Genomic DNA, 27,341 nt, shown 5'->3' on the forward strand with positions numbered 1-27,341 from the left:
CCTGACAGAGCTGGTGTAACTGAGTCAGGTTTGTAGGCCTCCTTGCTTGCACACGCTTTTTCAGTTCTGCCCACAAATGCTCTATAGGATTGAGGTCAGGGCTTTGTGATGGCCATTCCAATAGCTTGACTTTGTTGTCCTTAAGCCATTTTGACACAACTTTGGAAGTATGCTTGGGGTCATTTTCCATTTGGAAGACCCATTCGTGACCAAACTTTAACTTCCTGGCTGATGTCTTGAGATGTTGCTTCAATATATCCACATCATTTACCTTTCTCATGAGGCCATCTATTTTATGAAGTGCACCAGTCCCACCTGCAGCAAAGCACCTCCACAACATGATGCTGCCACACCCGTGCTTCACGGTTGGGATGGTGTTCTTCGGCTTGCAAGACTCCCTCTTTTTCCTCCAAACATAACGATGGTCATTATGGCCAAACAGTTCTATTTTTGTTTCATCAGACCAGAGGATATTTCTCCAAAAAGTACGATCTTTGTCCCCATGTGCAGTTGCAAACTGTAATCTGGCTTTTTTATGGTGGTTTTGGAGCAGTGGCTTCTTCCTTGCTGAGCGGCCTTTCAGGTTATGTCGATATAGGACTTGTTTTACTGTGGATATAGATACTTTTGTACCTGTTTCCTCCAGCATCTTCACAAGGTCCTTTGCTGTTGTTCTGGGATTGATTTGCACTTTCGCACCAAAGTACGTTCATCTCTAGGAGACAGAACGCGTCTCCTTCCTGAGCGGTATGACGGCTGCGTGGTCCCATGGTGTTTATACTTGTGTACTATTGTTTGTACAGATGAACATTTCACCTTCAGGCATTTGGAAATTGCACCCAAGGATGAACCTTATAGGTGGAATAATCTGTCTGTAAACAATTGTTGGAAAAATTACTTGTGTCATGCACAAAGTAGATGTCCTAACCGACTTGCCAAAACTATAGTTTGTTAACAAGACATTTGTGGAGTTGTTGAAAAATGAGTTTTAATGACTAAAACCTAAATGTATGTAAACTTCTGACTTCAACTGTATATATCTACAAAAACTGATACAATAAGATAATGTATATACAGTATGAGTGGATTTATGTTTTTCTTTCTTTATTTGACAATAAATTGAATACCTGAATCCCCACCAAAATCCCTTTGTCCATGCCAGTAAATGTTTAATGCGCTGTAATTCATGTGATGGATTATACATATTCTAAAAGTTTGGAGTATCTTCATCCACTGTCCAACAGTTGCAATTATGCAAATTGTTTAAAAAACATTTGAACAATTTCTATGACCGTTGCTACAGTAGTTACAGTACATTAGGTTTCTCTGTTCCTCACCTCAAGCCGGCCGACTCTGTCCCCCAGCTTGCTCTCCTGTAGCTTGGCATCATCAACGATACGGTTGAGTTTGGCCACTTCGTTCTCCAGCTCCTGTGCCCGCTTTCTCAGCTTCTCGGCCTCCTGGCTAAGACGTCCCGCCTGGCCCTCCACTGCCCCCTTGGCTGCCTCCACTTCAGCCTTCTCCTTGCCCACTGCAGCACTGCTCTGGAGAGCAGACAGAATGGTCAGTGCAAAGTAAATACAGGGTAGAAAGATGCAATGTTGTACAGAAAAGGACACAATATTGGCTTGACAACTGGTTAAAAACAAAAGTCTACGGTCTTTTTTACAAGGCAACTCAAATTCCTTCACAGCTCCTTCATGACAAGCTCAAGGGGATTTAAGAGGTGGATGCATGACAATAACTCTAAGCCTCCATTCACCTCCCATTGAACTGCCTCTACTGCTGTAGCTTGACCCACACAAAGACAGCATGTCACCCGCAAAAGGCTGGGGAGATTGAGGTGAATGGTCCAGTCCAGTAAATCCGTCCACTTCATTCTGAGTCCCCTGAGCGTGACCAACATCAATGTCTCAATGGCTTTATCTGCCAGAGTTGTACAGTTGTGGGGCTGCTGCTTAAGCCTCATGGCTCTCGCTTGTTCACCGCTTGTCACTAAACATGACCAAATTCCATAATTAGATGACCCACTGTTGGTGGCAGCCTGTCTTTGTATGAACTTGGCTGCTGTGGCAGGACAGTGTGAAAGGAGGTCCCTGTGTGCTTTGCCTCTGCCCAGTTTTATCAATGGAGAGCCTGCCCTGGCTAGCCTGTCTGGGCTGCTGCTGTCCTAAGGGAGAGCAGTCAATGCACTCTGGGAAACCTGAATTCTGTCTTCATGTAACCTCTTAGCTGACAACAACACACAGCACTCTATCTAGGCCCGCATTAAGTTTTGCATAGAAAAACAGATAGCAGGTTTTGCTGTGATGACGCTGTCAGAGAGGAATTTACTTTATATCCTGAAAGTGACCGTTTAAGAAGATATTGTAGCAGCCAGGCTCCCAAATATTTGTTCAGAAACGAGAATATCTGGAAATGAGGCAATGCTTGACAGAATGCCAGATGACAGGTTTGACAGTTTCTTGTTCTGTTTACTAAAGTGAGGAATACCCGTGCTGCACTGGTCCACAGAAACAACCAGGAACTGACGTTCATATGGGGTTGACTACTGATACAAAGGGCCAGGAATTTTCCCTAACCAGGAAAAACTAGAAGCCCTAGATAAGTTATACCCAAGGCCTAGAGTTTTTCCTGGTTGGATCACATGGCTCCTGGCCATTCTCATTACAGTACTAGGCCTATATTTAATTGACTAAATATGATTATGTAAACACGTTTTATATTTAAGCAATAAGGCACGAGGAAGTTTGGTATATGGCCAATATACCACGGCTAAGGGCTGTTCTTATGCACGAGGCAATGCAGAGTGCCTGGATACAGCCCCTAGTTATGGTTTATTGGCAATATTGAATACATTTAATAAATAATAAATAAATGAAAATATAATACAAAACAAGAAACACGAACAACTCACATACATGAAACAGAAACAATGACACCTGGGGAAGGAACCAAAGGGAGTGACATATATAGAGAAGGTAATCAGGGAGGTGATGGGGTCTAGTTACCAACGTAATTAGAACAGTAAAAATACATGTTTTGTCATACCCGTGGTTTACGGTCTGACATACCACGGCTTACAGCCAATCAGCATTCACGGCTCAAACCATCCAGTTTATAATGTAGGCTATCAGTTTTCTCCCCATTCATGTTATACAGTATGCAGGCAGGGAGGGACTTAGCAGGTTCATTATGAGGAGGAATGTCTGCTCCCAGGGGGATTAGAGGCAAATGGTGCAGATTAACACACTGTGGTTCAATTCCCCTTAGCCTCGCCTGGACAAGCAGGCAGGCAGACAGGCACCTCTCACTGGACAGGTCCAAGAAAAGCCTATGCCTACACACACTGCACACACCTGACGCACATACCCGTCACATACTCCGCTCACACCTGAAGCACGCACACAGATGCATCTGTTTCACACACACACACACACACACACACACACACACACACACACACACACACACTGTGCTCCAGGTGAGCACCAACGCTGACTCACCCAGTGGAGAGTGAAAAACCATTCACTAACGAAACAGCATGATAAATAGCAGACAGCTAATGTCATGAAGCTATTTCAATTACAAGTCCTGTGATTATCAGTCATAGGTTTAGTTAGATACAGATGTCTTACTAAATGGGTGTCTTAAAGGAATCTGACTTAGTGCTTGGGAATGTGTTTGAATCCCCTCTTCTGTCATTAGAACCACTGTACTATGGTTCCTTAGTGACTCATTATCTGTCCACAGAGCTGAAAGAGTCCAAAGTCCGACCACCTCGCCCCCTCAATCATCCCCTCACCACTGGGTGAGTTGGAGGACCCTCATTGGTCACTGAGGCTTGGTGTTCCAGTGTTTGAGCGGAGGGTGGTAGGCGAGGGGTTAAGGTCACCCAGTGGAGGGGAGAGCATAGAAGACAGATCATTAACCACCCCACCTCCAGGACCCACTGAGGTCTGTTGGGCCTATTCCCCTCCCCGACACCCTTATCCCTGCATGGGTCAGCTGGGGCACAAGTACAGACTGACTGATATGCAGGTGTCACTGGAATTACCTACATCCCAGACCAGGATATTCTCACACAAAAAATGTGCTTAAAATGTGTAAATGAAGGCAGTGTTATATTTTTCAAAACATTAGGCATATCCCAAACATCTTTCACCTGTCTATGACTGTTCAGAATCCAAGGACAGCAGGGGGTAGAAATTTGTGAAAAACCTCACTGTTTTACAGGTCACTTCGCCTACTTAGCTAGAATATGTGAAGATTGTAGTATCATCTCTGTATTGAAACTAATCAACTGGGGCTGTGGGTAGAGGGCAGGTTGGGGGGGGGGAGCATACAGAAAATGTAGACTCATTGAGTTCTCTGTTTTTTTTCTCATACAAACATCCCCTCACCCCCTCTTTCACTGTCCCATTTCCCATCCTGGGTTCTTTGAGAGTCCAGCACTACCACTCAGAGGGTGAGGGGGAGAAAGACCCATGGGTGGTGGAAATTCACAGGGTGCCCTGGTGATCATTGTTCCTTGTGTTTGCCATTTTTTACTCGCTCAGACTTTTACAAAGCCTTAAAATTAACAATTGGAGAGTTTAATTTCAAGGGCTCTCTTGTGTATTCTTAAACTGTGTGTCTATAGTCAGGCATTAAATACCATTGTGCGGCCAGTAAAAAGAGTGGCACTAACAATGCAGTGAAGTATGCATGGCCCAGTGTGCGAGCTCTGAGCTTTTACAGGGTGCTCTCAGGTTGCTGGGAACACACACAAACCCCTGCTGAATCTGCTTTGGAGCCCAGGGAACAAGCAATGGAGGGGTAATCCCACATCCAGCAGAGCCCCACTCTATTCACATTTATAGGCACATACACATCCCTTTTTAAAATGACAAGAGTGTTAATCCATTCTAGATCCACTGTCAAGAGTCAGTGTGCAGCAGGTAGGACGGAGTCAGGCGCAGAACTCAGTAACAACGTACTTTACTTGGAAAATCACAAACAAATACCATACAGGGAAAAATATTCCAGCTCGACACAACAGAGCGACTACTTAACAAAGCACAAACACATACCAAACCGTGTGGGAATCAGAGGGTTAAATAGGGAATAAATTATAACGTAATGGGAACCAGGTGTGTTAAATCAAGACAAAACAAATGGAAAAAGAAACGTAGATCGGTGGCGGCTAGAAAGCCGGTGACGTCAACCGCCGAACGCCGCCCGAACAAGGAGAGGCACCAATTTATAATAATCTGACTTTTAACTGAATCAAAATGTTAATCTTTCAACAAATCCTGAAAATAAAGATTGTGGTGTACTCATGCCCTTGTCAGTGAGTAGCATACCCTCTGATTGGTTGTCACAGACAAACTGGTGTCATCTATACTACAGAGATTAAAGTAAAAGTCCTGGCACACCCCTAAACACATTTTATGTGTTTACTATCACATGCATTCATAACACTGAACTCAACCTTTTATATGAGTGCACTGTTGTGGGCATACAGCATTCACAGGGTTTTAGAAATAATACCTATTTCAGACAGTAACACTCACAGTGCAAGATTGCAGTATATAAAAAATAAGTAACTATAATGGAGCACAGTGTTCTGCTCCCTCTGCTCTACCATGGCCTTGGGAAAGGTACAAAGCAACACTTCTTTGATTGAGCTGACACATTGTCAAGTTGCTATAATGTCCCAGCAGCATCCCTGACAGAAAGGCTTTAGTTAGGAGCCGAAGGGCAGTGTTCCCCCTACATAATCCAGGACCTAGGCCAGGATGCAGAGAAACACAGGATATCCCTCTACCCCAGCTGTAACAACACACGGGTGGTGACATCGTTCAAACAGACACATACTGGCCACAACCACAAGTGAATAAAATCAACGCTCAACACCACATCCTTTATAATTATTTACTTCAGTCTACCTTAGTTAGAGGGTACTGTGAGCCAAGGTTGATGTGGCCTCATAGTTTTATGGTCCTGTTTTCAAATGACTTCCATTCATGTGCTCTCCCTGAGGGAAAAGTAAATATGGGATAAGAGGGGAAGTCGAGATAGGCAATCGGGGCTAAAATAGAAGCACAAAGATGACCAAGGTCCTTCCAGGAACGGGTCATATCCTGTGTGATATCAGGTTAATGGTATTCAACACCATGTATTATGTCTTCAAGGAAAGTGAATAGCATCACAGGTCACTCAAGCTCTTCTCTGGCAATGAATAAGCCTTAGTTTGTTTCACCAGCAAGAAGGTATGCATTACAATAGAGACGCTCTCCAACAAAAGGCACATAGACTAGTGTCTGCCTAGTAAAGACAGGTTTGTGATGGCTTGGGAGAAAAGCTTGCAGTGGAAATTAAAACTTGCTGCTTGAGGAGCACTGGCATCTCTCCAGTCACCATAAGATGCCAGCAATCAAATCTTGTCTTGTCCTTCGGGACATGGAAACAGAAACCTTTTTAAATGGAGTCTCTATTGCCGGGCCAAATGATAGGATTTCAGGGGTGTTTGGCTTTAATAGAGAATTAAATAGGCCAGTGCAGTGAGAAGGCAGTCACAGTAGAGCTTTGAGGGACACTGGCCCTTTGTGTCAAAAAAATGGAACCAGAGAATTAACATTTACTGTCACAAAACTCCAAGCCTCCCCAGAATGTGGCATTATTACAGTTTAGCACTTCGCCAGAAGGCCAGTGGCTTCAAAAGAAGGGAGTGGGATGACACAATGTCAAAGTCCACACACAGTACTCTATTCTGATCTTAAATGGTTGATATGAGGCCAACCCAGAGTGATTATAATATCAAAAGACCCTTCAGAAACTCATTATAGTAGGACAAAACACTGACATTGAGCATAGTACTTCTTTTAACTCTTGGACGAAAGCCAGACCTTGGGGAATCATGCTGCCTGGTCGGGCTGGAGGAAAATCACAGGCAAATGACTGGGCTTTGAATGTCAGAGCTGAGGTCAGATCCTGCTGGAGGGAGAGTGACCAGTGCCACTTGCAACCTGAGCAGACTACGCCACAGGAGAGTAAGTCCATGTTAAATACTTTGCCTGTACTTGCCAGTACTCCCTACTCTGTTGGATGTTGAAAAGCAATGTACCAACACAAAACAACCTATTGAGTGGAGAAACCACATATTTCCTAAGTCTCGGTGTGAGCGAGTTAGCTTTCTACCTCTGGTCTTAAAGCTGAGGTACATCACAGTCTTGAGCACACTGACCCTCTACTCCACACTCCTGGGGGTATTTGTTGGAATCCCAAAAGCCTTGCATGCATTTTGGCAAAGTAGGCTCCCTCCCCACCAGCTCAGCTCTGCAAGGCAGTGACGCAGCAGAGGAACAATAGGCCCATGAATTCAGGCTACAGCCTCACAGCAGAGCACTATCATCAACTGAGGAAACACACTGCCTCCTGTGGGACTCTTTACCTTCAAACAGCCCTGAGGAGGTGCTCACCAGGCCACATGGCTTCAATGATTACACACAAAAAGAAGTCAGTCACAGAGAAAATAAAGACAGGCAGGAATCACTCAAGTGGAGGGCTAGAAGCTGGGGGATGGAGCTGCCAGTGTGTCAGGGGATGTATGAGATAGGGCTATAAGGGCTGAGGCTTGGGACTGTGGCTAATTCATTTAGGAATGACTGTATGGTTAGGGTGGAGGGAGGGAGGGAGAGGATCAAGGCTGAGGGATGAGAGTGGGCTGGAGCCAGGAATGGGGTTTGAGCCTGGGAATGGGACTAGGGGCTAGGGCTGGTACTAGAGGCTCGGGCTGGTACTAGAGGCTGGGGCTGGTACTAGGGGCTAGGGCTGGTACTAGAGGCTGGGGATGGTACTAGAGGCTGGGGCTGGTACTAGGGGCTAGGGCTGGTACTAGAGGCTGGGGTTGGGACTACGGGTTGGGGCTGTCTGAGGTTGTGGCCCTCTGAGAGAGCCTTGAGAATCAGGAATGTCTCTGAGAGGGGGTATAACAGCAGCCCCCTGAAGAGGCACGTCGCACCCCTCCCGACCCCACCCACTGGTCAGAGCTGGAGCATTGTAACAGAATATGCAGGAGGGAAGGGGTCTGCTGGGTGCACATTCTCTAACCAGCCAGAAACATTCTCTGACACACCCTTCTCGCTGCTCACTGTACCTTATCAGTTCACATTTTCACATTCCCTCAAGTCTCACTGTTGTGAAAAACCTGACTTACACAGAACTGATCTACAATAAGTAACTTACAGTAAGTAGACTACAGTCTGATTATAGATTCTCTATGAATACTGTTGTTTGACCTCTATAGGTTCTACCTCTATAGATTAACATCTAAAGAATAGACCATGCTACAACTCAATAAAAATACAATTGAATCTAAATGCAATGACACAAAACAAACACACATATTTTCAGGGAGATGTCCACTCCATAACTCATCTGACCCACTTTATTCAGCATATCCCAACCATATCCCAAACCCCTGCTGCTATTATTGTGTGAAACAAACTCATCATTCATCTACTGAGGTCCACAATTACCCCTGCCCTTTCAATGGATGAACAGAGAGAGAGAGAGAGGAGGAACAATGAGGAAAAATGCACAACTCATGAACTACAGCTCATTAGATTAGTGACGGCTTGCCACTGCAATTAACGGGCAACGGGAACAATTTAGTGTTCCAGTTTCCAGCATTATTCTCTGCATGGGGCAGCACTATCAATGCACATTTCATGGCCGAAGGAGAGAGGAGCAGCGTTTCGATAGGAGACAGGACAGATGAATGCCAGACCGTGCACACTTTATGCTAAGCAAATCAGCAGGCTGTGCGGTTGCTCACTCACATGCAGGCATTTTTATTACTTTCAATCCTGCCAATGCCTGGTGGATAAAAGTACAGTAGACTGAAATTGACATAAATAGTTTTTGTGTGTGACAACCTAACAATGGATTAGTATTTTAAGGGAAAGGCCCAAATTGCTGAAGATAAACTCAAACTGATAGCAGCCAAACTGTCTGAATACTGAGTAACAATAAGGTCAGACATCTTGTCATCTGTTTATAAAGCACTGGTGGTGAATTCTTGATGACAAACTCTTCCCCTCAAGCAAGAACAACAATATCTCAGAAGGGGCTGGCTGCTGTGTCGGCAGGAGGAAGTGGGGGCAAGGAGAGGGCTTCGAGGCCCTGACACAAACAGGAAGCATGTGAGCCAGGCAACACCTAGTCAACACAATGCTCCTCTAGCCTTGTCAGTGGGGTTCTCTTATGCCTCTCTCCTCCATTAGCCCTATTTATGCTCTTACCTCACTGTCCTCTCTACCGCTTCCCTACCCTGTCTTCTCTTTATTAGTCCATTTGCCTCTCCCCATCCCCTCTCCCAAGTCTTTTAAAGGCTTTGTTTGGTCCTATTTTTCCTTCCTGTTGAGCCACCCAGTCAAATCTGTTTACAGCAAAATCACACCTCAACATCATGAAATAGGTCCTAAAGCTTCTTAATGACACTATATGTCATCTAGGGTAAACAGAGTCCAATAAGTTCCCATGAAAAGTGATGACAAATTGGTTTTACTGGATTGTATAGCTGAGTCTTTTTTTAATCTTGGTTGGTTCAGCTGAACTACAGAGAAGGGAGTGTTTTTTCCCAGCACAGTTGAACCGTTTTCAGACTTGTTTTTCAGCCTTCAGCTGGGGTTGTTATTACAGTGTGTGCAGTGAAATGCAGTTAGGCAAGTGCAAGAAGAGAGAGGAGTAGAGCAGTTCATGTATAGAACTATGACATTCTCTAACACTGGCACCATGCAGCCAATGATTCACTAACTCCTAGAGGACTTTCCAGACATTCATTCAAGTATGCATACTGTATGTAACATTTTAATCTCAATAAACACAAAGGCCTGATTTCCTTATAATAACACATAATGAGGGTTTCATTTCCTCATTAAATAAACAATGGAACACTAAATTTATACAAATTCAATGGCCTTTGGATAGCAATCATTATTTACTTGTTCCAAACCAATGAAATATCTTAACAGCTGGTAGACAATGATGGGGGCGTAATCTTATTTTTCCAATTCCAATACACAGTCATAACAAAAACAACGTAAAGCATTTTTTTGTTCGAGGTAAGACGGTCCTATTGTGTTAGTTACTAAAATTAAGCTTAATTTTGAGGCACAACTTTGAAGCTGGCCGAAATTTCATTTCACTTCAAAGCTATCGAATATCTACTGATGCCGAACATATGGCAACAAAAACCTTCCCAAACAAACCTTCTAAACAAACACTTTTACTACCCAAAGTACACGTGATGCCATACTCAAGGGTTTGCCCAAATCTCCCATTAACATCAATACACCCAGCAAACAGGTGACGTCTTGAGGACATTTGGCGACATTTCCATTAGATCCCTTAAGGGTTTCGACACAACGTTATCCCACTGAACTTTCTAAAAGCGTTGCGTGATGTACCCAAGGGAACGTTCTCTGGGGGACCTTTTTATTGTTCCCGGTTTGTCGCGGGGATGTTTTTAGAATGTTCTTGGGACGTTGTGTCATGGTCCTCTGTCTAGTTTCTGGTTAGTAGCGGGGCCTTCCCGAGGATGTTTTTGGGCATCCTTGTGATATTGTGTCATGGTCCCCTGAAGGTTCTTGGGACATTGGGTCATAGTTCCCTGGAGATTTTTGTCACGTGATGGTCCCACGTGTCCCAAACCATTATAAGTAAAGTAATGAAATATATGGGGGTTTGGGGGTTTTAAGGTAAGTGGTGGGGTGATGTATAAAGAAAGTAGGGTGCGTGTGCCCTGGTTAAAATGTGCCCTGGTTAAAATGTGCCCTGGTTAAAATGTGCCCTGGTTAAAATGTTTGTGTGCCCTGGTTAAAATGTTTGTGTGCCCTGGTTAAAATGTTTGTGTGCCCTGGTTAAAATGTTTGTGTGCCCTGGTTAAAATGTTTGTGTGCCCTGGTTAAAATGTTTGTGTGCCCTGGTTAAAATGTTGTTTTTTTTGTGGGGGAGAACGTTTCTTTGCAACCATCAGGTGGCGTCCCGGGACAAACCGGGAACTAGACAAAACCTCCACGGGACCATGACACAGCGTCCAAAGAACGACCTAAAAATGTCCTCAGGGACGTCCCCGTATCAACCAGGAACTACACAAAGCCTACAAGGGACCATGACACAAGGGACCAAGAATGTCCTAAGTTACCTGTTTGGCCTTCTCCACAGACGCCTGCAGCTTGCGGATCTCCTTCTCATACTGCTCCCTCAGTTTATCCACCTCCTGGTCGTGTGTGGCCACCTCCTCCTTCAGTGCTCCCTTCAGGGCAGTCAGCTCCCTCTCCCTCCTCCTCAGCACCTCCTCCTGCTCCTCCTTGGCCAGCAGCACCTCCTGTAAGTCCAGCTTAATTTGCATCAGCTCCTACATAGGAGGAGAGGAGGAATTGGTGACAGTGTCTCGCTAAAATCTCACCCTGAGATTAACCGCTACCTTAACAGGTGATGTGCACAGAAATCTCCAGCACTGCCATTATTGCTGAGAAATTCTGCTTCAGCAAATGTGCCAGTAAGAATAACATGTTTACACATTACCAACACTGGCACTACAATGGTATTGACATGGCGGTTATTATGGGACTGCAAAGCATTTCCATGCAGGCCGCTAAGCTATTCTATGTCAACGCTCTCTCCTCTGAGAGTTGTGGGACCTGGCCTGTGTTTTACCTCCATCATGGCATCCTTCTCTCCGTCGGTCACGACCGTCTTGGCGCCATCCAGCTCGTCGTGCATCTCTGACAGCTGGTCCTGCAGGTCCCTGATCTCCGTCTGGTACTGCTCCCTCTCCATCTTCACCTGGAACAGCCTGCCCGACCACACAGAGCAGCATACAGTCACAACACACACACCATCACCTGAACACCTGCACCCTGCTTCACACAATGGAACGATACCACCTGCGCTCTGTCAGAAACGCCTGTTCTCCAGGCTAACAGGAGCTATGATGAGCACCTGGGCACTGATCTACCAATCACATCACAGTCACACCACCTGCCCTCTTCAACACAGAGAGGGTCTGTTTAGTGACAGGGGGTCATGCACGCAGATGTAGAGTAAGTAGACTGAACACTACTTATTCGCCAGCTCAGTGTACTTATTCCCACATACTGACATTAACCTTTTTCAAAATAGAGAATCCATTCTTGAAAAATTGAATCAATTATACAATGGCTGAGAGTAGTTGAGTGATTCTTTCTAAATAAGGCAGGCCCCTCTCTGTCTCTGTCTCTTATTTCTATGGAGTCCATGACATAGACGTCTCTATGTCGTTAGATTACAGGGGAGTCTGGCTCCACAGGGCCTCCACTGTCAGCTGATATCCACCAGGACGGCCAGTCTCTATTGTGATTGTCCATGATCAGGATCAACAAATCCATCCCCAGGTTTAACAGACTAGTCCAACATCAACAGACATTTAAGCCATGATGATATACACTCATCACTTTCTAGGGCTTTGGTGGGACTCTGCAGTGTACATTAACACAACATGTCAGAGGGGAAGGAGAACTATAGGGGGCCATTATTTTCAGACTAAGACAGAAACTCTAATGGCCGAAAAGAGATTGCAAGCCCAAGGAACACATTATAATCATCCTGTGACTACAAAAAACAACCTACAACTTTCTCTTCCACAAAAAAAAAGATATAGATAAACAACTTTCCCCCGATAAGAGTCTTAAATCTGAGGATTATCCCCATTGTGCTGGTTTCTTAAGCCGGGCTTTGTCGACCTGTCACTCCTTGCCTCACAGTGTATGCCCTGGTCTGGTGGTCAGTCACTTACTCCTCCAATGTGGTGCGGAGCTCAGCCTCTGTTTTGGCCAGTTTGTCCCTCAGTCGGGAGCATTCCTCCTGGCTCCTCTCCAGCTCCGTCTGCAGGACCTTCACCCCCGCTCCGGCCTTTTCATGGGCCTCAGTCAGACCCATCTGCTTCTTTAACACGCAAGGACACACACACACTTTAATAAAACACCATTCCTCTCACCACACCAAATAAATATGAAATGCATGGCGTTCATAGTACAGTATCTGAATTACAGTTTTGACAGTATCTAACCAACAAACTCAGTGGCTGTGATGTCAACTGGTCCGCTTAAGTTAGGTATTAGCACCAATAGGATTATTGTGTCTTAAGAGGCGGGAGCCAGGGATTCTCATGTCCTGCACAGACATGCAAGATAGCAGCTAGGTTCAACATGTCTGACATGGCATCATAGTATTACCTTGGTTTGCTCCTCCAGCTGCTTTTTCAGTTCAACAACTTCCTTCTCTAGTGCTACCCTCTGTTCCTGTAGGGCTTTGGCTTGGGTAGCCATGTCAGGAGACTGGGAGGGGGAACAGAGACAGGAGTTATATTTGAATCAATTTACCTTTTCAAAATCACTCACAATATGTTTGCACGATAGCATTACTCTAAGATGTCTTATTTTCGTAAAATACAAAAACATGTTGGTTGCTTTGGTTCATGGCAGATCTCAGTGAACAAAAGGAAGGGTGGTGACTAGTTTCTCCCCATAATGCACAGGTTTATACATGGCGGTCAGTGGAGGCTGGTGGGAGGAGCTACTGGCTGGAATGGAATATATGGAATGGAGTCAAACATGTGGTTTCCATATGTATGATGTGTTTGATACCGTTCCATTTATTACATTCCAGCCAATACAATGAGCGCATCCTCCTATAGCTCCTCCCACCAGCCTCCACTGATGGAGGTGGTAATTACAGTGGCTGTTGTCAATGCTAGGTAAACACAGCCTGGTGCGTTGTATGCTGCTCACCAAGTGAAAGCTTCTGGACTAAGGCTAAGATAAGAGGCTCACAGATTTAGCTGTTTGTTGAGTTAAATTACAACAACTCCACAACAATGCCTCACTTTGTTGTCGCTCCCCGCTGCCCGCGACTTTAATGTCTGTATCTTCTCAAACACCAGGTTGACCTTCCTCTTAGTGGTGTCCTCATTATCAGTGCTCCTGCGGGGACACACACACACGCACACACACAGTCAGAACACTGGTGCACTCCCACACTCGGCTGATTTGAAGGTAAAGAGGGGTCTCTGTGTGTGGGGTAGGTGGATCAGATTAGGGTCTAATCCCAGACTGTTCTGGTTCCTGCTCTGCCGGGGGCCAACTGCTTTGATGTGTCACCTCGCGACCCGGTCAACCTCATTATGCCCATCCATTAGGAGGCACACGCAGGGGAATCCCTGGCCCTGCTATAGAACCTGGCTGTATGCAGGGTGCACCCTCTCTCTTCCTATATCGGCCACAACCAGGGGAAAGGTTCTATGGTTCCATTCCATTCCACTACCTGACAGGGAAGTTCTAGCCCCCCTCCTTCATGTTTTATAACTTCAGCTGGTGAATGTTTGTCCTTTCTTTGATGACTCAGTGTCAGAACACCACTTCCATCTGTGTTCCTTTCCATTGACTTCTGACCCTTGACCTGTGACCTGACACACCAAAAGCAGTTTCCTGAACTCACTGGGCATCGAAAAAGCCTGGAGCACACATGGAATGTAGACACTGAGGAACTGAGGCTCTTTAGAAGTTTAGGATTTAAAATACAAAACTTCTAAAACCATGGACACAAATGTACAGTCCAACCATGACACAATGCTCTGTGAGAGACAGAATTTGACCTGGGATTGGATAGGTACTCTAAGATCCAACTTTACTGGTGCTGTGATTGACATGTTATCCTATTGGATATATGCACTGGACTTTCAGACTTTCAGACTTTCTTGACGAACATACTTGGTTTAAGCTTTGTAACCCCCCCCCCCCCCCAGACCTAGTCTAGCTATAAAACTTTTAGAGCGTGAAACCAAACTTTAGCTGGTGTACCTTGGTACTGAACAACAACAAAACTGTCTAGCACCTCATATTACTATTTAATAATATAAACCATCATGTATCACCCTTAACTCCTCCATTTCCCCCTACTGTAAGGGATGGGATTTACAGCGTAGGGTGAAAGGAGAACATCAAGAATCAGGTGATAAGTAGAGCAGGGTTGATACCCTACATTCCTCAGTAGAGAGGGAGAGAGAGACAGGGAGAAAGAGAAATGGGAAGACGAACAAACACCACTAAGCAGCTGCATCGACCACAGTTTAGAAATGGAGGAGGAGACTGAATGGGAGTATAAATTCCTTCACTTTTATCACAAACAGTCAGACTCAGATAAAAAACGTTTAAGTGCTCCCATGTTTCTTTTTTTTCAAATGGTGCATATTACTTAAAGATGCACTATGAAGAAATTGTTCCTCTATTTCCTGTTTGCAAAATGTTTAATAGTTTGCTTCATTTCAGTTTATGTGGCAAAAGAAGCAAGTATACTGTATAGAATCATTGTACTATCTAAACCCCTGTAAAATATTTTTTTTCACAACTAAAAATATTGTATTTTAAGGTGTTTGAAGCTGGTGTACAAAACCGAAAGTAAAAAAGGCAAAAACAAAATTTAAGATTGGGAAGTATAGAAATAGCGCACATAGAACATATCTACCACTGCTTTTAATGAGAATGACAGCGCTATAACACATATTTCTATGTGAATTTCTATGTAAATTTGGTGGGGTAGCCCAAAAAGTTACATATTGCAGCTATAAGAGTGTAACTTGGCACATGCTATGTTTAGACTGTGCAGTTTACTGCCCGCTGCATAGTGAAAGTGATACTCATGGCATCATCACGTTGCCTACTAGTGTATATTACCAATTCGTACAAAAAATCTACCATTAATACCCTTTAGATTTAATGGACATTGCTGTAAAACTGGAAATTGTTGTGCGATAAAATGAACCAGGAACATTACATCAGTGAGGTAAAAACTCACCCATCCTTGAGGTAATTAAACAAAATCTGTTTTGCCGTCTCTTCATGTGTTTGTTGTGAAAGCTCCTGCTGACCTTTCAAAAGATCAGGTGTCACCTGGATGCAAGAGGAAATAAGCAGAGAGTCATCAGAGTTCTGACAGATAATTTCACATGCAGTTACAGTGCCTTGCGAAAGTATTCGGCCCCCTTGAACTTTGCGACCTTTTGCCACATTTCAGGCTTCAAACATAAAGATATAAAACTGTATTTTTTGTGAAGAATCAACAACAAGTGGGACACAATCATGAAGTGGAACAACATTTATTGGATATTTCAAACTTTTTTAACAAATCAAAAACTGAAAAATTGGTCGTGCAAAATTATTCAGCCCCCTTAAGTTAATACTTTGTAGCGCCACCTTTTGCTGCGATTACAGCTGTAAGTCGCTTGGGGTATGTCTCTATCAGTTTTGCACATCGAGAGACTGACATTTTTTCCCATTCCTCCTTGAAAAACAGCTCGAGCTCAGTGAGGTTGGATGGAGAGCATTTGTGAACAGCAGTTTTCAGTTCTTTCCACAGATTCTCGATTGGATTCAGGTCTGGACTTTGACTTGGCCATTCTAACACCTGGATATGTTTATTTTTGAACCATTCCATTGTAGATTTTGCTTTATGTTATGGATCATTGTCTTGTTGGAAGACAAATCTCCGTCCCAGTCTCAGGTCTTTTGCAGACTCCATCAGGTTTTCTTCCAGAATGGTCCTGTATTTGGCTCCATCCATCTTCCCATCAATTTTAACCATCTTCCCTGTCCCTGCTGAAGAAAAGCAAGCCCAAACCATGATGCTGCCACCACCATGTTTGACAGTGGGGATGGTGTGTTCAGGGTGATGAGCTGTGTTACTTTGACGCCAAACATAACATCTTGCATTGTTGCCAAAAAGTTCAATTTTGGTTTCATCTGACCAGAGCACCTTCTTCCACATGTTTGGTGTGTCTCACAGGTGGCTTGTGGCAAACTTTAAACAACACTTTGGATGGATATCTTTAAGAAATGGCTTTCTTCTTGCCACTCTTCCATAAAGGCCAGATTTGTGCAATATACGACTGATTGTTGTCCTATGGACAGAGTCTCCCACCTCAGCTGTAGATCTCTGCAGTTCATCCAGAGTGATCATGGGCCTCTTGGCTGCATCTCTGATCAGTCTTCTCCTTGTATGAGCTGAAAGTTTAGAGGGACGGCCAGGTCTTGGTAGATTTGCAGTGGTCTGATACTCCTTCCATTTCAATATTATTATACTTGCACAGTTCTCCTTGGGATGTTTAAAGCTTGGGAAATCTTTTTGTATCCAAATCCGGCTTTAAACATCTTCACAACAGTATCTCGGACCTGCCTGGTGTGTTCCTTGTTCTTCATGATGCTCTCTGCGCTTTTAACGGACCTCTGAGACTATCACAGTGCAGGTGCATTTATATGGAGACTTTATTACACACAGGTGGATTGTATTTATCATCATTAGTCATTTAGGTCAACATTGGATCATTCAGAGATCCTCACTGAACTTCTGGAGAGAGTTTGCTGCACTGAAAGTAAAGGGGCTGAATAATTTTGCACGCCCAATTTTTCAGTTTTTTATTTGTTAAAAAAGTTTGAAATATCCAATAAATGTCGTTCCACTTCATGATTGTGTCCCACATGTTGTTGATTCTTCACAAAAAAATACAGTTTTATATCTTTATGTTTGAAGCCTGAAATGTGGCAAAAGGTCGCAAAGTTCAAGGGGGCCGAATACTTTCACAAGGCACTGTACGTAGTAATAGAGAATGATTTGTTAAACAACTAACCTAACTGTAATCATAAATAATGTATTGTTTACCTGCACATCCATCTCTGCATTAGGCTTCTTGACAAAGTTAGAGGAAGGCTTGGATAGTGAGGTTGTAGCCACACTTGTTAAAATCTTTGTGTTTGGTGAAGACTGACCATCCTCAGCATCTGTACTGTCCAGGGGTAACGTAGAGGAGCGATTTAGCACCACCTTATACCCCTGGATGGAGCCTGCTGCTTTAGAGGTCATGCTCTGAGGGGAGCCTGGAGCACTGCTACCACAGGCCGAAGCTTTGGCACTTGGCTTCCCCTCCACCGCTGTCACCCAGGAGTCTTTACTCCCAGACACCTTCTGCAGATGCAGCTGTGAGGGGCGGAGGACGTGCTCCGTGGACCTCCCCTGGTTCTTGCTAAACTCATCCATGTATTCCGACTCTCCCCGGAGGCTAAAGGGGAGGGCGCTGTCCACACTCCTAGAGCGCTTCCTGTCCTCTGGATTGATCCTGTTCCTGCGGCCCGCCCTGCCCCGTCGCTGGTGACCACCATCCTTACCATCAAACTTATCGATGAGCTCGTCCACGCCGGGGATGGAGCCTGTGTCGATGTCTCGGCCCGTGCCGGGTTGGAAGGGGATGTAGCGTCGGTTCTGGTGGCGGTTGATGGTATCTGCGTACAGCGCCTCCAACTGGTCGGTAGAGGAGGTAGAGGAGTGGCGGGAGCGGGACGAGGACTGCAGCACGGGGCCGCTAGAGTCAACTCTGCGCAGGGGGAGGATGTCTGGCTCATGGCGGCTGCGCTCCAGACTAGAGTTGGCACTGCTAATGGAGCTGGCGGACCGGCAGGAAGCCTTGGTCTGCTCACTGGGAGGTCTGGACACAGCATAGGGCTGGGGTATGGGGACGCGTTGGGGCAGCTGGGACTGGGGTGGAGACTGAGACTGGGGAGGAGACTGGGGTTTGGATTGTGGCAGAGACTGGGGTTGGGGTTTGGACAGGTGCTTGAGTTTGGACTGGGGCTGGGCCACCTGGGTCTGAGGCTTAGACTGTGGCTGAGCCAGCTGGGCTTGAGGCTTGGATTGAGACTGGACTCGTTTGGTTTGAGGCTTAGAGGGGGCTGTCTGGGGCTGGGGCTTGGGCTGGGGCTGGGTCTGGGGCTGGGGCTGGGGCTGGGGCTGGGGCTGGGGCTGTGTTCTCTCCTGCAGGGCAGGACTCCTCCTATGATCCAGGCTGGATGACCCGGCATGGGCGACTACTGGGGAGGTGGATCTGGGAGAAGAGCCCTGGTAGGTGCTCCCAGTCTCCGCCAGGGACATCGGCCGGGGAGGCAGGCTGTGGTTACAGTCCAGGTTCAAGGTGTTGTTCTCTGGGTCATAAGGCTTGAGGATCTCTGGGTGTCTCTGGAAGTTCAGCAGGGTGGATGCTGGCTTCTTCCCCTGCTCTGTGACTCCATTGTGAGAGCCCCCAAACTGCATCTGTTTCTGGGACCTGTACTCAACAAAGGGGCTGTCAGAAACAGCCTCTCTGCTTCCTTTGAAGTCATACTCATGGTAGTTGTCAATAAAGGAGCCCTGTGTGTCATTGTAGCCGTTACTATTAGGATCTGTATAGGAGTTGGACCCACAGTCCTGGTTGTTCAGCACCACGTAGGGGTGTCCATCAATCCCCTGGACCCTAATGCTGAGGCCATAGGAGCCAGCTCCATTGTGAGGCCTGGAAGAGCGGGCCGGTTGATTGACTCTGTACGACTCCATCAGGAATGCAGCAAGAGAACAAATCCCTCTTGCTGGATCAGGCCCACCTCTGCAAAAAAAGGGACATAGTCAGCAAATGTTTCACTGCTCCATGGCCTGCTAATGAGAGTTTAAAGCCTCACAATATTTGATTATGTCATCTGGTCTAATTTTCCTTTTTTCTGTACTTAACGGTCTCTGTGTCTAGAGAGTGGTTCCACAGAGAGCACCCTAACTGTTCAGCTCCACCACAGGTTGCCTAGCAGTTAAGAGCTTTGGGCCAGTAACCGAAAGGTTTGATTCCTGAGCCGGCAAGGTGGAAAAATCTGCCATTCTGCCCCAGTTAACCCCCAAAAACAACAACAACTGCTCCCTGGGCGCCGATGACGCCGATTAAGGCAGCCCCCTGCACCTCTCTGATTCAGAGAGGTTGGGTTAAATACGGTGCAAAGCATTCAGTTGGGCAACTGACTTGGTACTCCCTTTTCCTGCCAATGAAGGAGTGAGGCACTGCACTGCCCTAAAATAACATAAGAGAGGCCAGTCTTTATCAACACACTGAACTTGAAAAACAGTGAGTCAACAATTCCTACACTCTTTTGAAGGGCAAATATGACCAGGTACTGTATACGAAACCATAACAAGCAGGTTACTAACTGGCATCTTAATGCGCTGTAATTGGCTGTTACTAACAGGCATAAGTGAATAATTATATACATGGTGTGAATGAATAATTACTGTACATAAAGGTGTATTCAGGTCTAATGGCCTAACAATAAAAACTGGTATTACAGCATAGCGACAGACTCCAACGATATGTCACACTACACCTGGAAATCCTATGACTGTAAGTAGCCGTAGCCTATACAGTAACCTTTTTGAATGTCTTTGCTAGTGAATGTGTTTGTGTGTGTGTGTGTGTGTGTGTGTGTGTGTGTGTGTGTGTGTGTGTGTGTGTCTGTCTGTCTGTCTATCTATCTGTGAATCTATTGAACCAACCTCTGCCAATCCTTGTAAAATGCACTGTGATTTGCAGTCCCTGTAGAGGGCCCTGGTCGGTGTAACAGTGTACCATGGGAGGAGCAGGGTAACAGACCTACAGCAGGGCCATTGTCATCAACCCCACTTAACACCACAGCATTAAGAGAGGCACTACACCACTGAAGACAGGAACCTGTGCTGATAGGTTCAACTGTTTTCTACTATACTTGCCAAAAATATACACAAGTAACTGAATATTTAGACCACCTTGATACTATTGGGTATTCACATTATAACACACAGATAAAGTAGAGATCAAGTTCTTTGGTCTCAAATATCTGAGTGTCTTCTGAGTAAAGAAATATAATATTTGTGAATTATCTGCCAGATTACAAGTAGTGTGTAGTCTGAAGCTGAGGACAGAGCATAGGGACATTTGACCCTGACAAACAGGTATGTATCAGCTAACAGGAAGGCCAGCAGAGACACACAGCATCCCAGACATCAGTGGACATCATGTGTTTGTATAGACAATGGGCTCTTATCAGAGACCTGTAGGCTCAGTTGATTATGTCCTATTCCACCCCCAAACAAACAAATACATAGATGAATGTCATGAATGGCCTGGTGTTACAATAGCAGGACAAATGGTGATAGGGATGGGAGGGCAGGAAACAAAGGTGACAGCAGATAATGTAACTTTGTAATGAAATGCACAGACATGCCCGCAAGGCCTTTGAGGAAATCTCAATAAATCACTCTTTCAAACTGAAAACGAGTGTTGTATACTGCTCTACAGAACTGAACCAGCATGTTGTTATCAGGTGTGACAGGGAGAATAGAAGCGATGCAGCAGGCTCTTCCTGATTCTATTAATACTCAGAGGACAGAACCTCATACTTTCCAACCATTGATTGGAAGGATGAACAATGAGGCCAAGTTAGCCCCTTATCCAAAAGGGAAGGCACTGTGGAGGACAGAAAACAGCAGAAGACGACACAATAGCCTCTTTCACTCCAAGTATCACATGTATCCAACAACACAAGGGCTGTGAGGTGTGAGTGCAGCTCTTTTCCTCTCATTGTGTTACTCTCTGCAAGGGAGGAAACACTTGCTGAGCCAACTTCTCCCCCCTGTTCCCCTGCAATCCATAACTAGAGCACTACCCTCGCCACTGTCCCCCTACACCTCAGACCAACGGTCAGTGCTGAGAGTGGGTTAGGATGTCCCTGCCTTTGATCTTTCCAGGGAAATATTGAGAACAGAAAAAAAGGAGAATAATCTACATATACAGTGCACTGATTCTGATTCTCTACATCCTGGGGGTGTGTTGTTATCACAATACACCATTCAGGCCTCTAAAAGACAACTATAGGAGAGCACAATAGGACACTGCCTTGATTGCAGATTAAAAACTGAATAGAAAAGAGTTACATTCATGGCAGATTTGATATTATTACTGTACTCGTGACAGATTGAGTGTATTCATATTCCAGGGAGAGCTATTAAGCCTTAGAAATATTATGCAATTCATAATTCAAAATCCCTTAAACAGATTATTTATGGAAGAATATCAGTTACTTATAGCATGTTATGACATGTAGATCTCATGCATTCATACCAAGTAAATAACAGAATGTAATGGAAACCCAGGAGAAAAGAGGCAGACATCTTATTCAAAGGAATTTGCTCTTTGGTAAATATAGCCATGCATGACTTTAATAATTTTTGCATACTGAAAACATGAATTAATCTATTCATATTACAGAATGTGGTATATGATATTAAAGAATGTGTAACATGTTTGATTAAAAATATTTTTTTAATGCTGAATAGATTAATTTAGTTTACAACAATTCTTCAAATTCTAAATACATACTGAAAGTAATTTATACAATGTATAAATTGTATACAAACATATTCTTCTTTAATATCTATTGACTTAATAGAATTATTCTGTAAAAAAAAAATTGCGAACAGGGCAAGATGAGCAAAGTTTTCAAAAGTTTTTACTGATGCTTTGGTTTAGGGTACAACAGGTGGTTTAACTTCTTATTTACATTAACATGAAATAACACGATATTTTAAATGTAGTTTTCTCTATGATTATTATTTTAAACAAGTAAACCATTTATCTGCATATGTGCTTAAAGCGGCCACTGCCCAGTCAGTAACCTAAAGTTCCCACGCTATGACGCATTCAATAACTACTGTAACAACAAATGCAAGAAGAGAAACTTGTCACTTACCAGCTGGGCTTTACGAACAATAATCGCGTATTAGTTGTTCAATAATGGCCAAAAGTTTAAGTGACATGCTCCACGGAATTGTTCAAAATCTATTTGTTGCAGGTCATGTTTACTGAGTCAGTTCAGTTTAAAGACGCCTGAAGCTCTGCAATCCCCGCCCCCTGCTAAGAACTCTGTAAACCCGCCCATCTCAAACCCTACTGCTAAACCTCAAAACACTGACCTAGGAACAGATTGACAATGCCAACTTGAACAGTCCCAAATTTTTGTCAATCGACCTGTTTGACAAAGTATCCCTTTGTCAGTTTCGAAGATACTCTGTTGTGACCCACAGTTGCAACAGTTTAGTAGTCCGTCATTGTAAATAATACTTTGTTCTTAACTGACTTGCCTAGTTAAATTAAGGTTAAATAAAATAAAAAATAAAAAAAATAGTTAGGCCCTGCTAAAGTCCATCATGCTGATTTGAGTATGAATAGCCCATGTTGATGTTGATTGTAATTTGTGAATTAAAATTAAAATGTATACTGTATGGAACACGTCATATGGCAGGGTCCATCACGCACTATATCGTCAACATTAATCATAAATGAAAATATTGGTGAGCTATTGTACAAAATCCTTCAGGCCCAGTTAATGGGTTTTCCATTAGCCCAACTAGGGATTTGTGGTTACAATAAAGCTACCAAAGAAAATATAGCTGAAAAGTCCGCAATTAATAGTTGAACTTGTTTTTTTGGTTGTTTATTTAAAATTGTTATTATTTGTACGCAGATAATGTATGTTTACTGAAGCATATGGATTCACTGTACTGTGTGGACCACTCCCAATTTTCTAATCTATTTTTAAGACCAATAGCGTCATCTAGTGGATAATCACTTACCTCTATGCAATTTGCCTAGTGATTACTCTGGCTGCTGTTATACACTGTTATACAGGCACTTTAATAAAGTATGAAGTCCGACCTACAAGAAACCTCCCAAATTAGCTGTGTTTATTTGTGATTTTTGTGAACATTACAGTGCTATAAAAGAACACATTACAGAGTTATTACAGTATAATAACATATATTTTTATATTTCTATTACAATACTTCCCATAATTTTTTACACCTAGTTCCCAAGCATGATGATAAAAAAATGTATAATTCTCATTCTTTAGTTGCTCTGAACCTTGAGAAAGAAACCCCCCCAACAATTGCCCTCAGTCCTTGTTGTGGCACAGAGTAGGCATTTCAATGTCTCACACAAGGACTTTAATAAACGTTAAAATCACAGTTATTTTGTTTAGAGGATAGCAAAGGGCATCAGCCACATTTGATTTGTTCCTTAGCTGCCCCCTCCCTTTGTTGTGGCCCACTGTGTTTTCATTTCTGTGTCTGTGAGAGGACTGAGAGTGTGGGCTGTAAATGTGTCTTTAATCTCAACTCTCTGGCGCTATGTTGTGTTACAGTGCTGCACAATAGGAGCTCTGTTCTCCTCCGAGGTGCAGCAGCTGGGACCTCCAAGCATGCTCAGTAGAGTGCGCTGTCTGACCCTGGCTGAGGGAAACTGGAGGCGTTCTAGAAAGACAATGGAACACAATGGCTATACATCCAGGTCACAGTCAAGTTTGACTCTTGTGATGGTGTGGCGGATGTTTTTATGTAACATCTTTCTATGTAAGAGGGGAAATTGTCCGTTGCGAAAGCAATCTGGGTTTAGAAAAGAAAATGTACGGAGCTATAGATACTTAATAATAAAAGAGGAGTGTTCTGTGGGAAGGAACAATCAACAAACACAGACCGACAGAAATACAGACAGACCTAGAGACAGAGATAGGTTTGGGATCCACTGCGTGGCAGTAGGCCCTCTGGTTTGGCTCCAGAGATATGAGCCAAGACTCATCTGTCAGCAGGCCCACCATGGCTCACTCACAGGCAGCCAGAGCCGCAGGAAGTCAGCCTTCAAACAAGGTGGTCCCACTCTTATATAAAACATGCCCATGACTCTAGGTGACCGCAAATAAGCACCCCCGGACATGATAAAAGCAGGAAGGAATAAATACACCCACGCACACAGGCAGACACACACACACACACACACACACACACACACACACACACACACACACACACACACACACACACACACACACACACACACACACACACACACACACACACACTACAGGGGAAGTGGGGATATACGTAACTTTTGATTCCAGATTAAATCCTGTTTTAAAAGATGACAGTCATAATTCACAGTGCATAACTTAAGCGATCCACAGACTTTACAGCAGTCAGCATCTTCTCTTGTCTGTCACCTCTGTCAGTGCTCTGAACTTGGATCTGGCCTGTCAGGATACCGTGAGGAATTGTCTCACAATCTCACATACAAGAGGATAATGCTCTGCAGATGTGGTGGGTCACTGAGACAACTTCTGGGATTTAAATCTGTCTTATAATTGGACAAGGAGGGCTGACTGATGTCACAGCACAAATATGTGCAGATGACTTCCTAGTTAGGAGTGGACAGCCAACACTATGCTTCTGCAAATGTCCATGCAAATATCCTCATGTTTGCATGTCTACCACTGACCTGCATGCCTGTTGACATTCTGTTTAAATGCAATGGGCTCCTTTTAAGATCAAATTTGTGAATGACAAGTGTGCCATTTTTATTTCATTTCATACTTGTGAACAACGCACACAGCAGCTGAATTTAACTAAATGTGTTGTCTATTCTTTTGTGATGCCTTAATACTTAATACAAAAGTAATACCCTCTCAAAGTTATTCTGTAAGTGAGCATAAAATGAAATTCAAAAAGAAAACAGCATTTTGAAAAATGAGACTAAATGTATGCTGCTATCACACTTTATTAAAAATAGAAACATATATTCAATACAGACTACAATGGTCCACTGATATTGTTTAAAAATTAGTAACATACTATAAAACACACTCTTGCACAGAGTTCCTCATTTGGCCTAGATCCACTGTAGAAAAGTCTTCTGAGGGGGAAAACCTGGGAAGGGTTGTTGAGTCAGTAGCTCACTTGAGTGAACACATCATGGTACTGTACTTGTATTGAGCTCAACCAAATGCACCACCAGCACGTCATTTCATAAAACAATCACACAATTCTAAATTGAATGGAAATAACTGGAAAATGAAAGGTGGAGAAACAGAAAATAAAGATGGCGTCCAAAGAAAGAAATAAATCCACAATTGTGTTAAAAAAGATGGCACATTTATTGCTACATAAATGTTATTTACATGCTGTGTTTTCTGTTACAGAGACAGATAGTTACATTTCTTGTTGCTGGTTTTTGATGTGCATCAACAATACCTAGACTTTTTGGACACAAGTACATATCTTTTATCCACCAACAATAGAGACTGAAGATCAAGATGGAGAGCACACCTTCATGACATTTGAGCTTGTACAATACCTCAATGTACTAGACTGCCAGCTACAATCCTACTATGTTTTCGGATGCTATTTGTACGTTTCGGATAATAATGGACAGGTTATGGATAACCGTGCATTTTACTATCTAATATAGTAAAATAAAGTAAGAAACTTTTTACTCAAAACTTTCGATTAAAAAAATCTAGAAAGAGTAATATTTAGAATTCAAGAAATGTTCTTACAATATTATTGTATAAAAGACTAACTACAGTGAAAAATAAGCCAAATGTTTTTTTTTTATCTTATTTTTGGTATTTTTTCATATATTATACGAGGAAAATCATCTGGGAATACAGAAAAGTCTAACATAGGAGCAAAGAGACAGACAGCAGAACATTAGAAAATTACGGGGGAAATGAGAGAGCAGGCAGTGACATACATTATAACCTCAATCAGAGTCTGCCAGCAACATGAATACAAGCTCATGAATACTGAAATGATGAACAAGGCCACATGCAGTCAGAGAAAACACGACAATACGTTTCCAAGTTTATCACAAAAAGAAAATGATTGTAAAATCAACAAAAAAAAAATGTATAAACTCCTTGGGGTGGTTTTCAATGGCATCCTTCATTCTATGACATTATTTTCACCAGAATAGGCTACTTGTCTCTGGCTGTGGCAGCCTTGTTTTAAAGGTGGATAATAATGGAAGACAGTATACAAGGAAACAAATGGAATAAAAACCAGGAGTTAAGACCAAAATACTTGTTTTAAAGAAAGTAAAGCATGCGCACAGATAAAAAAATGTAAGTGGTGACCATTGTTCTTCATCCTGAAACAAACAAAAAAAATCTGCTCAAAACTGCGTTTGTTCATCATTGTACGATACCTACCTGAAGGACCAGCTGTTTGTGATGTTTAACAGCATGTGAACTCTTAAAGCTCCCCCTTCCCTTTCCTTCACCAGTAACTTCACTGCTTGGATCAAAACAAAGCCATTCTAAATAACTTCGAACTCCTCTCTGCTATTTCACGCTTGACATCATATTCCTTACTATGAAGCCTAGAGAAATGATTTGTATACAATTACAAATAAAGATATAACTTTTGATTACTTTGAATAATGTTTTTTTTTTAAACTTTTTTTCTTTAGTTATGTTTAACAGAAAACAAATGATGTGAAAAGTTCATTCAGGCCAGGTGATATTGTGGTCGTCGTTTCGATTAAACTTTTTCACATTTAACACTATATGGCAAAGGAATGAGAAGGCAGTGAAGTCCCTTTTCCTTTAGTT

General features: G+C 43.5%; 2 protein-coding genes across 20 annotated transcripts in view; both read right to left on the bottom strand.

Moving 5' to 3' along the window:
* The window catches only part of LOC110506540 (cingulin-like protein 1), a 42,006-nt gene extending 19,180 nt beyond the window's left edge, over nt 1–22,826 (bottom strand). Inside the window, exons 1-9 of the mRNA XM_021586228.3 lie at nt 22,650–22,826; nt 17,740–19,489; nt 15,880–15,974; nt 13,913–14,009; nt 13,263–13,364; nt 12,824–12,972; nt 11,707–11,845; nt 11,192–11,404; nt 1,338–1,544 (exon numbers count right to left, since the gene is read on the bottom strand). Coding sequence (XP_021441903.3) covers nt 1,338–1,544; nt 11,192–11,404; nt 11,707–11,845; nt 12,824–12,972; nt 13,263–13,364; nt 13,913–14,009; nt 15,880–15,974; nt 17,740–19,440 — 2,703 coding nt within the window. The 5' untranslated portion in view covers nt 19,441–19,489; nt 22,650–22,826. The remainder of the gene's footprint in view (nt 1–1,337; nt 1,545–11,191; nt 11,405–11,706; nt 11,846–12,823; nt 12,973–13,262; nt 13,365–13,912; nt 14,010–15,879; nt 15,975–17,739; nt 19,490–22,649) is intronic.
* A 3,033-nt stretch (nt 22,827–25,859) lies between these two features.
* LOC110506541 (transcription factor 12) overlaps nt 25,860–27,341 on the bottom strand; it is a 95,037-nt gene continuing 93,555 nt past the window's right edge. For all 19 annotated transcript variants that reach the window (XM_090222336.1, XM_090222333.1, XM_090222332.1 and 16 more), the window contains one exon: nt 25,860–27,341. This exon is cut by the window's right edge and continues 1,019 nt beyond it. The gene's annotated coding sequence lies outside the window, so the exon portion shown is untranslated.

This window comes from Oncorhynchus mykiss, chromosome 26 (assembly GCF_057628025.1).
Source record: "Oncorhynchus mykiss isolate SJ-2025 chromosome 26, ASM5762802v1, whole genome shotgun sequence".
NCBI classification, from domain to species: Eukaryota; Metazoa; Chordata; class Actinopteri; order Salmoniformes; family Salmonidae; genus Oncorhynchus; species Oncorhynchus mykiss.